Source organism: Pholcus phalangioides, unplaced genomic scaffold, assembly GCF_987345545.1.
Source record: "Pholcus phalangioides strain wild (caught in Gottingen) unplaced genomic scaffold, Ppha-v1.0 ptg000006l_1, whole genome shotgun sequence".
NCBI classification, from domain to species: Eukaryota; Metazoa; Arthropoda; class Arachnida; order Araneae; family Pholcidae; genus Pholcus; species Pholcus phalangioides.
This window is the reverse complement of record NW_028301599.1, coordinates 2245482-2257624: the sequence shown is the minus strand read 5'-3', so window position 1 is coordinate 2257624 and position 12143 is coordinate 2245482. Positions and strand designations below refer to the sequence as shown.

The 12143-nt window shown below is 35.3% G+C and overlaps 1 protein-coding gene across 1 annotated transcript in view; it reads right to left on the bottom strand.

The window, feature by feature from the left end:
- LOC149085658 (nephrin-like) overlaps positions 1–12143 on the bottom strand; it is a 198015-nt gene that overhangs the window by 22387 nt on the left and 163485 nt on the right. Inside the window, exons 14-18 of the mRNA XM_089232459.1 lie at positions 7066–7362; positions 6643–6921; positions 5525–5836; positions 3357–3638; positions 433–606 (exon numbers count right to left, since the gene is read on the bottom strand). Of these exons, the coding sequence (XP_089088585.1) occupies positions 433–606; positions 3357–3638; positions 5525–5836; positions 6643–6921; positions 7066–7362 (1344 nt within the window). The remainder of the gene's footprint in view (positions 1–432; positions 607–3356; positions 3639–5524; positions 5837–6642; positions 6922–7065; positions 7363–12143) is intronic.

Genomic DNA, 12143 nt, shown 5'->3' with positions numbered 1-12143 from the left:
CGCCGCCTGGAGGCTGTTTATTATTTCCTCCGTTTTAAGAAAATTTCCGTGACCTAGCGATGGTAACCCAGCAAACCGTTTTCTATTTCCATCATTTTTTCCGGTTTTTATTCAATTTTAAAGTTTCTTCGGACTTTTTTCTCACCCTGTATTTTGAATTTTAGATCCCTGAAAATTTGTCCGACCCCATTTGCCCATGGGAGAAAAGAAGCATCAAAATATTTGCAGAAGAAAGAAGATTGCTTAGTGCTCTGAAGAAAGTTTAATTTCAAGAGAGAATTTTTTCAATTGAGAATAATTTCTCAACTAAGAATAATTTTCTCATATGTGTTTTCTTTATCAGAGAATCGCACTTCACTCGACCACCTGGTATAAAGTTCGGTATTGTTTTTATATTATGGGCAATGAGCTATATAAAAAAAAAAACTTTGCCTCCAGGTTGATCACCACACATGTTTTTCTTCCTGAAATATCCAATACACAGCAGGACATTGACGACAACGACTATCCCTCCGATTACGGCTAGTGCGAGCAACCAAGATGGTAGGGCGTCCGAAGTTCGATCTGAATCCAGCTGCGAGACGGTCGAATCCATAACTGGCACATCTGGAAAATAAGAACGATCACAATTAATGCTTCAGAGCATTAATTATACAATAGTATGAAAATCATTATGTACGCACATACCTGAAACTTTTAGTCAAAATAAAAGAGTGATTAAACAGTAAAGCAGCAATAACTACAGTGAAGCGACCAGTTAGGTTTTGTGTGTATGAACCCGATAATAACCCGATCATGTGTTTTGGTGACAATGTACTGCAGAGCTTGTAAAAGGATGCCTGGTGATGCCGCCAGTGAATCCGGATACATTAGTAAGTACATGTTGAATGATGACTTATTGTGAGTTGAATCATATTAACTCTGTCATAGTTTTTCAACCACGTTCTTTCCGCCAACTGTTTTTGACCAAATTTTGATTCACAAAACATTTCACCAAATAATTCTTAAAGCCGGGTTTTCCTAGGAGCAGGTTTCTACAGCGCGTGCAGCGTGAAAACGCTGATTGGTCGAAAAAAACGTGAATTTAAGGCTTTTAACCAATCAGTGCTCATTAACCAATCAGCATTTGGTTTCTCAAGTTCCACACAGCGGTTTCTCAAGTGTTGGTCACGATCCCCTTGGCGGGGGATAACGTTAATATTTTAAGATGTTGCGAAAAACATCCTGATGAGAGTAGTTTTTTTCAAATCAATATTATTCTGTTTGGGGCTATATGCTCTTCTTTGGCGGGGGGGGGGGGGGAGAGGGTCTATAGTATAAGGGGGGCACCTGTTTACTTTCTATTCTATGGGTTTTGGGGAAATATCCGCCCTTCAAAACATTAATTTAGCTATTATAGCACGTTATGCCATATAACGCATTAAAATATGATACAGGGGGGGGGGGGGGGCACGGGATAAAAAATGTTTAAAACCACTGCAGTAAGTATTATATTTCCATTATAGAGTCGAATACCGTTATAACGAACTCTAAGAGACCGGAGAAATCACTTCGTTATAACGAAATTTCGTTGTAAAGGAATTACAGGTTTTTGCATTGTTTCTAGGGAAATTTATCTGGGGGATTAGAAAAGTGTTCGTTAAAACGAGATTTGCACTATAACGGTATTCGTTAAAACAGGATTTGAATGTGTTCATGTCATATGCATGGAGAAAGAACTCCCAAGCAAGAAAATAGTGACACTTTTATTTTATAAAATAAGCCATATGATATATATATATAATGCATATTTTTCATTTTTATGTTCAATACTGGTGTAGACCTCATGCACCATAATGCTGGTTAATATGTTTTTACGTTTGCCACAAAACCTGTCTATGTAAGTACTAGCAAACATAGTAATTGGTATTATGGAGCATGAGAAATTAATATAATTACGCAGCATCAAAAGAACAGTAATTTGTATTATACTACATATTAATTACTTTCATGCTGCATAGGGTTCAAAACTAACAACCAAACTTACTTTCAAATTCATACAGATGGTTTAATTTTTAATTGATAGGTGACAGAAGGGGCCACAGCTCAACAACCTTTCTCGCATGTACTGGAATAGTAATAAATATGAAATATAATAAGGCAGAAAGATAGAATTTTTTTTATTTTTCTCCTATCGCCTATTATATTTTACTATCATTTTTTTGCCGTTTTGCTAAATACCTGTATCACTTGTATCGACCAAGGCAATTTTTCATTTAATTTCACTGATCCGCAAGTAGAAAATGGTTGAAGAAACACCGAATTATGTCATCTTGTGCTGCAAGGAATATTCCATTTTTCAATACGTAGGTACTCTTTTAGAACTGCTGCAGAATGATGAATAAGTACAGAACTGCCTCAGTGCATTTTTATAAAGACTGCAATGCACTTACTTGCTAACATTCTTTAAACTCTGTCTTTTTATAAACCTATTTTGAACTGTTATGTTGGACATACGAGTACGAATCTTGATGAAAGTAAATTTGAATGCATTCTTAAATGGTTGGATATGTAAGAAAAATGTCAATATCTCAATAATTATATTCCAGTTTTATTTCATATATGAAATTAAATTATTTTCAGTAGTGATTTCTAAAACCATTTTTTTGTATTTTACAACAATAGTAAATATCATTCCGCAATTATCTCTACCCTCAATTCCTCTCAGAAGAAAAAAGATCGATATAATCTTTCAAAGTGCTCTAATGTGGAAAATACACAATAAAAGCGACAATGCATCCCATATTATTCTATTTCTTCTTTCTTTACAGATCAAATATCTTGATTTAGAACAATTAAAATTGTCCGGATGATTATAATCAAATTCATAAAACTTTCTTCAAAAGTTCAACGCTGTTTATACGAATCTAACTTAATCACTTTTTTTCAGGATCTTTAGGATCTTGATTCAATTATTATTCTCGGTTTATAATTAGAGATAATTAAAGTTTTAAGTAATTTCGTAAAAATTCAATTACTTATTTAATTACTTATGATCCTTGAGTGTTTGGTATGGATCAAAACATAATTAAAATCCCCGAATTATTAAGCTATATCGCGTATAACTTTGAATACCTTTCCAAAATTTATTTCATTGAATGCAAATAATATTGAATACTAAGCTAAAATTATATAAGACGTCTATGTTAATTAATGCATATTGAATATTGAAGGATGGGACACACCCCGCTTTACCCCTCAGAGAGAGGTATCAAAGCGTTCCTGAAGGATATATGTTAATGTATAGAACTGCCATTTTTTATATATATATAATATGTATTCATTTTCGGATATTTGGTTGTATTTCATGGACTCACTTCTCGTTCTTATTTTCACTTCCGAAGAGAAATCACTGATGCCTAAGCTGTTCTTGGCGGCAACGGAAAACTCGTAAGATGTGCCTTCTTCCAGGGATGTCACACGATACGACGTACTATTCCTTGGAACCTCCACGAATGTGAAGTTGGTGTCTTTGAAGTCCTTGAATCGGATTACGAAACTTTGGGGCATGCCGCCGTCGAAACCTGGTTTCCACCTAAGATTGAGGCCCTGGTGAGTCAAGTTACTTACTTCTAGACCGAGGGGCTGATCTGGTGGCCCTGAGGAGACATCAAGAAATTGATTTACTCAATGATTCGTCGAGAGTATTTTTCACAGATAATTTTAGGTGTGTTTTATTATGATAATGCTATTAAAACTTTACAAATCCTGTATTCTGTTTCCGAGTTCTGGAATAGATCATACAACGCACATTTGATTTAACGCATGTTTTTGAATACGTTAAAATTTGAGAAATGGCTGAGAGGTTTGGTCAAAGTCTGATTTTCAGAAATGATTCGGACTTTGGCCGGCAAAATCACGGTGCGGCCGGAGATCTCTGACTAAAATTTAATACGTTGATGCAAGACGGTTCAGACGTATTTTAAAACCAATTTTTCGATGGTTTACGCTAACGGTCGAAATGAAATGATTACCGCATCGTAACTGCGGTTTGTTGGGTAGCCATATCTGTCGTTGACGAATAATAATTATCTACAAAAAGAAACCAACTTGGCGATGACCCCGAATCATGTGTTGTGATATCGGAGTTTGGTCACAGTTTGCAAAAATCTTCATTTAATTTCAGTGGTTTACAATGAGATAGTTTGAAGAACACGGAACTAAATTGTACAAGGTCAAGTCTTTTAGTGCAATAGGCAATTTCATCCGTTGCCTTAATGGCAAGTTGTAAATTTTGACACTATATATAATCCCTTCTGATTTTTTTTTTTCAATATGTTATCCATGAATTGGTATCGTATCACGGTTCTCATAAGGATTTGTCCCCTCTTTTCAGTCGCATGGCTATATTATCCTAGACCCGCGGCTGCCGTCCGACCCGGTATATAAATCGATTCAAAAAATGAGGTGAATTGTAACGTGATGCCTTATTTTCCGACGCCAATAACACGGATAATTATAATTAGTGATTTGATTGATGACCACACGTTTTTTAAATTTTCGCGTTTCTTTCAAAATTTTGATTTTAAAAGAAATTTTTTATCACTTTCGATATTTTTATGCAAATAAATCGATACGATTAAAAAAAAAAATCAAGTAAATAAATTCGGTGACGATTTGTTTTCGGGGGGGGGGGGTGTAAAACATTTATCTGGGCATCTATCATTTCAAGTTACAGGTCTTACCGGGCATGTAAATTTTTGGAGATTTGTCCAACCTTGGTTCCGAAGTTTTTGACACTGGAAGAATTGCGACTCTGTTTCCCGCTTTGAACATTGTTCGTTTTGACGTGTAATGTCACCCTCTCTTATTTTTGCAGTACATACAAACATGATATTTAGATGAAAATGATATTTGATGCCTACGACGGAGATTTAGATTAATTTGATGGTATCTTAAATTGTGAGAGAATGATATACAGGGTGGCTTCTCTCAAACACTACAATGTCCAACTGCCACAACAGCCATTGCCCAACTATTGCCAAAGAAAGAGCAACAGTCCTGCAACGATACAATTTTTCAATCATTCCACTTCGTTCATGATTAGAAAAAAAAGATGGCAGATTTCAGCACTACACAGAAACAACCTCACGTTATGTTTATTACACGTACGCATTCCAACATGTACCGATTCGTTAGAAATTCCGTAGAGGAATATGGACGAGGTGCATGTGTGGTTTAGTAGTAGTAGCTGCCATTCCCTAACTTAGTGGCTGTATAAGAGAGAGAAGGAAGCGAAATATACTTTTTTCTCAAACTTTAAGAATTCCCTTTGTGAGAAAAATTCAAAAATTCCCTATGTCTCTTCTCTCTTTTTTTCTAATTACCTTAAATTTTCCCTAATTTATTGTCTTTCATATTTGTTTCCATATTCTCATGTATATATTTTTCTCATTTATCAGTACTTCTATACATAGTAGTCTATCAGAGGATTATATTTTCCAAAGAGATATATATAAATTTAAGTGAAGGCATTCGTACTCACCAGTCTTTGTCAGCGTGAATGTGATGAAATCATGTCCAAGTTCGTTCCCCGCCACACAAGTATAAACACCGAAATCCAACCAATCGACTTTTTTGATGGTAAGCCTGCTCCACCAATGGTTGACGGAACGCCTTTCTTCTTTAGAAACATGGTCTGTGTTCTCCATTGTACCAGAAGCTAACGTCGTGCCGTTGTAGGACCACGTGAAAGTGATTTTCGGATGACCTTCCGCACCGCAGTCGAAATGCGCCGAAGTTCTGTTGCCGACAGCGACACGCCTTTTCATATCTTCTCGGAGGACATAGGGCCTGTCTAAGAATTGCGTATTTGGTGAGATTCAGAAATGCGAACAGTATTATAAGTGAAAAAGTTGTATTAATATATACAGGGTGTCCTGTAAGTCCTAATGCGGCTTTTATTTCATTAACCGTCTGCCGTCGAGGTATGATTACAATTTAAAAATACTCAAAAGGCGTTCAAAAATGACCCTGTAGCACTTTTGAGAGTGAAAATAGTGAGTAAAAATAAAATATTTAATTTTTTTACGCCTTCTTCCTCTTCTCTAACTTCCAATCAGGAAATTGTTGTTGCCCTGTATTATCTGAGGTGAACAGAAAAAAAAATTATTGTTTCTAAGTGCAATTTTCACTAAGATATTTGAATTCAAAAAGCTGAGAAAAGTTTTAGAAAGATAACATAAATAGGAGAAAGAAGTGTTGTCCGTTAGTTCGTCTTTTCGCTGTTGTTTCTCAACTTTCCTCGGTTTTTTGAGTTCAAATATCTTAGCCAATATTGCACTTAGAAACATGAAATATTTTCTGTTGACCTCAGGTAATAGAGGGCAGCAAATTTCTAATTCGAAGTTAGAGGGCAAGGGGGTGATTGTATTAAATGTAGATGCTTTATTTTGTGGCACACAGTATTTTCACTTTCAAAGCTGGTGCAGGGTAAGTATTTAACGCTTTTCGAGAGAGCATTTTCTAAATTAGAATTATACCTCTACGGTAGTCGGTTGATGCGATGAAGAGGCCGCATCAGCACTTACAGGGCACCTTGTGTATATATTTTCTTTACATTTACGAAGTAATAAATAGTTGTGAGAGAAAACTACAACTTACACATTACAATTAGACGAGCAGGTCTCACTGCTGCAGCACCAACGCCATTATCTACGACGCATTCAATGATATCATCATGCTGACGGCTGATATTAGATAAAGTTAGCACCGATTTTCTGGAGCCTATGGGAGTTGGTATTAAAGATTGCTGGTTCTTTTTGCCACGCCAAGAGATGGCACCATCGGGCATAGGGTTACCCTCGGCTTCGCATTCTAATGACGCCGTTTCTCCCTCTGGAACTTCGACGGTTGAAGTTAAATTCGTGATGACGGCTGGATCTAAAGGAAGACAATAATTAAAATGCTAGAAAAATCACCACAAAAATTACAGTGCACTACAAAAACAATCAGTGAGATTATGATTTTAAGCTGCAAGTTATATGTATTCAACATGAATGCGTGAGAGTGATAAAAAAAGCGTACATAAAACATTGAGCGTTAGCGTTGTGGTCGAACTCCCCTCCGAATTCCTTGCCGTGCAGGAATACTGACCGGAATCTTTCCTCGCTACTTTGTAGAAGACTAGCAAAGGACCATCAGAACTGACCCTGGGCTGTAATCCAGTGGAAGAGCTCTTAACATATACTGGAACGGGTGTCTGTAGTTTGTTCCAAACGTATTGGTAAACATCGGGATATGCTCTTGCGCTGATGTTGAATTCACCGGACTGTCCCTCAACCAACTCCAAGATATCATCATGAGGTAAAAATTCTGGAGCATCTGAAAGAGATTAATAGATTACAATTTTAGATAAAAAAAATATATGAGGATAAGCAGTCGGGATCAGAATTGTGCAAAGTCCTTGAAATCATATCACTCATCTTTAGAAGCGTTAGAGTTATAAAAGTTACTATTAATTGAAGAAAAATAAATGGGAAAACGTAAACGTGCCCATTTACGATATGTCATTCATTTTACCAAGGATCGTATATGTACCAACGACAAAAATTTAAACTTCATACGGTCTACTCAGACATTTTATTTTCGCTTTAAAATCTGCTTCTACTGAACCAAACTAAAACTAACGTTTCTAAGAACGAAAGGGTCTAAAGTTATCATCCTCGAAAAGATTCGACACAAATCCTACTCATTAAAATATGCACAAAAATATGAAAATAACCGGTAAAATTATTATGTCTTACTCAAAAAAATTGTAAATATTAATATTTTGAATACTAATAGAGGCTAAGAATGAATTTGAAAATCTCGCAACCCTACAGACTTGAAATGATGCCATTCAAACAACACACGATTAGTTATAGCACAGACAGTGAAAGAAAGAAATAACTAGAGAAGAGAGACAGTGTTTCGCTAGGAAAAAAGCTGGAGAAGAAAACATGAAGCCGCTTCTGAAAAAAAAAAAAGGGAAAAGAAATGTTTTTTTATGGATATCGCCAAGGTGCGCAAAAGGTGATAAGTAGCCAGTTGCAATTTTTAATAATTCTTTATGGCTTTAATAAGTCCATTCCCTGGTATTTTTTTAATGTGTTTCTGGTTGAAATGAATGTACTTTCATATTTTTCCTTTACTTTTTTTGTACTTTCGTATTTTTTTCATATTTTTTAGAATGACACCTTTGGACCCTTTCTTTCTTCTAAGTGCAACATTCATCGAAATATTTGAAAGTGAAAACTTTTATTTTTCCTAGCGTTTGTGAGTCACCGCTGGCCAGTACGGAAATTTCTTAATTTTCACCTTTCATGTACGGTCCTTAGTGGAACAAACGACATAACCCGAAATAGGAATTTTTCCTAGAAGCAGGTTTTCTGTACTGCGTGCAACTTCAATCGCCCAGCGCGACACATGCCGTCCACTCACCAATAAGAAAAACAATATGACTGTTTTCCTACAAAGCGATATACGTTTCACGACAGCGCTTTACGTCGGGCGTGATTGGCCGACAGGTGGAGTCAAATGCGTCATGCACCGCGCGTTTCATGCACCCATTTTCGTTGCGTTTTTCTTTCCCTTCACTTCAAACCGGAGCATGCAGACGACGGAATAAGTGATGCCAGGGCAATATACTATATAGTCGCCCTGATCTGATGCACCACGCTAGCAAAACACAAACGCGTTACGTGATTATGTAGCACGTTTCTGCCAAGGGAAATGATCTAGTTCGGTTCACGCGGCGCAAAAAACCTGTTCCTAGTAAATACAGACCCGACTTTAAGTTTTTTTTTAATCATTTTAATTGAGTTCGACTCACTGCGCTCAATACCCTTCATATTTTTATTTCCCTCCTTAGTTAATTCAAAAGCTGATTTTGAGTGTAAATATTTTATCAATCATAAAATTCAATAAATTGCATTTCCATACTTTTTATCAAGTTTGTATTACCATACATTACCATTTTATTTAATCAGTATTAGTTTTTTAACCGCAAAACTATATACTGCAGTTACTGCTGAATTGATTTAATAACGCATATTTAGAGATTAAAAATATATATATGTTAGGAATTTTAATATTATATACACATGGACATCGAAAGCAATTATTAATCACTTATTCATTATTACTCACACGTTACAATTAAATCAACATTCTGAAAATCCATATCCCGAATAAAAACAACTCCCAAATTGATGGGAGTTATCATTCTCATATAATATGTATTCAATATATAGATATATAAGGATCCATTTCACCTTCTTTATTTTTAGAAATAAAAATAATAGATTTACACTGAAGCAATATAAAAAGAAAATGGATCATCGATGTGTGGAAGCACATTCTTATCGCTGATTGCTCCGTCTTGCACCATCTGCTCCAATTGCAGTGGCGTAGCGACAATCGAACGTGTTTTTTTTTGGTCTTTATATCTCTGTACATGAAACGTTTTCCTTTTCTTATTCTTCTCTCCTTCAGGGGTATTTTTTTTTCTTCTCCATCCCATCGCCATTTTTTTTTGCGTCCACTATGACTTGAAGTTCTCTGTTCTCCCCCAAGATCTTTCTTTCTTTCTACTCTATCTTGGAACAGATAGATGTCCATACAACAAGAGGCTTGTTGTTGACAAGGGAACCCTGCTTCAAGCATTAAAAAATAAGACGGAAAAGTCATAGGAGGTGGAAAAAGATGGCAGTAGAAGCCCGAAAAAAAGTATATATTGGGGATTTCTCGGCTCTTATTTTCCAGATATATATCAACGAGAAAAAAAAAAATCCGAATTTCTCAGCTAGTGGACATAGAGTGGAAGTAGAAGAATCAGAATCAATATCAGATCTTAAACGGTCAATAAGTTGGTTCCATCTTCTGTTCCGACTAGAGAAATGTGTGGGGTATTTTTATTTTATTTTATTTTAGGATCAAGGGGTGACTTCAGGGTTGGAAAAACCGGAAAGAATGGCTCTGACATTTAATAAGATATTGAACGGAAGTAGGCGGAAATATAGGGACAGGGAATGGGAGATAAAGAAATATATTTAAGAAGGAGAAAGGACTATTCTCTTGTCCTTCAGGGGAAAATAGCCTTTTGTAGCATTGCCTCTGTCCAGACACACCTCTTAGTAATACCAAATTCAATTTTCTTTCTACGGATTATTATTTCTTTTGTTTCAAGTATTAGACTAAAAAAAAAAGATTTTTCTTGTGAGTTTAAATTTTGGCGATTGTTTCCTCTTGAGTTTCACAAAGAGAAGAAAAAAAACTGAAAATCCGATTATTTACTAAATAAAAGAAAATTATTTATCTGGGTTATTGACTTGGTCAAGATTGTTAATTTTTAGAAAATTTATTTGAATATATAGGATGTTTATTTTATTTGATATTAGAAAATTATGAGATGAATTAGTTTATTGTGAGCCATTGACTGTTGTAAAATCGATGAGATAGAATTATATTTCGTGGAATAATATTCAAGTGTTCGTGATTTATGAGAATAATTTTAACATTTCAAACAAAGCTTATTAATGTGTATGCACATGAGTGGAGACCACTTACCACTCCGTTTCATTCTCTGCGAATATTTTACAATGTCTTAATCTACGATTGTGTGGCACCGGCTCAACTCTAGTGGACATAGAATATACAAATACAACGCCGCTACAGGCAAAATGCCCAACGAGGTGGCTGAGAAAAAGATGCCCATGAAAATATGGATGTCATATATTTCCAAAAAAAAATATAGCAACCCAATGAAAAATGCAATTAACAAAAATTATAATCAATATATACACATGATAAAATACTATACAATGTCTATAAAAAATACTTATGGTTGTCTTATTCTAAGTATGGATAGCTTCTCGACTTACCCCAACATGTTTGTCGTATTTCTTTTTGAACGTGTCAATTGTGTTACAATTTACTACTTCCGGGTGTAAGCTATTCCATTTATTAACAACCCTATTAGAAAAAAATTCCCTGCGACACCATAACCTTGCATTGTCCCTCACCAATCGATACTGGTGTCCCCTTGTAAAAGCAGTCGATTGGCGGTGTACTGAAAGTTCATGGTCCATCCTATCCATCCCATTGCAAATTTAAAGAATTGAAAATTTAAGAATGGGAAGAGCAATCAGAACCAATATCAGACCTGGAACAGTCAATAAGTTGATTACATTTTCTCTCCCTACTAGAGACATATATGGGGTATTTTTTATTTTGGGATCAGGGGTTGAATTCGGGGACGGAAACCGGAAACAATGGCTCTGGCATTTATTAAGATATTGGACGGAAGTAGGCGGAAATACAGGGACATTGAGTGAGAGATAAAGAAATATATTTGAGAAGAAGAAAGGACTCTCTTGTCCTTCAGGGAGAATAGCTTTTGTAGCGTTGCTTCTATTACTCTGTCGACACACCTCTTGGTAATACGAAATTCAATTTTTTTTTCTTCGTATTGTTATTTTCTTTTGTTTCAGGTATGAAACAAGCTTTTCTTTGAGTTTCAATTTTGGCGTTGTTTCTGTCCGAGTTTTACAAAGAGAGAAAAAAATTTGAGTGAAAATCAGAATATTTTCTAAATAGAAGAACATTATTTATCTGGGTTATTGACTCATAATGTTGGCCAAGATTTTTAATTTCGAAAATTTATCTAAATTCATCGGATGTTCATTTTATCTGATATTATTATGCATGATGGGAATTAGTTTCATACGAGCCGTTGGCTGTCGTGGAAGAGATAAAGTAGAAATACAGGGTGGTTAAAAAAAGTTCACGTATAAAATTGAGCATCACCAAAAGCAACTGAGCCTACTTGTTTAGAATATTTTATTATATAACGTAAATTTGTATATTTTTGTCAAAAAAGAAAACAAATAAATTTAAATTTGTTTATCCCATTAAAAAAAACCCAAAAATATTTTCCCATTCGTGCACACTTTCCACTATACCTAGCTGGTAAAGGCTAACTGCAAAAATCTAAAAAAAAATCAAATCATTCTACGAGGTCATACTCCCAGTAGACAAACCATTGGTACGTTTTTTAAATCGACTTAATTAATTTTTTCTCTAGATAGGCATTATGCAATGAAAAAATTGGCATTTCCCACCAG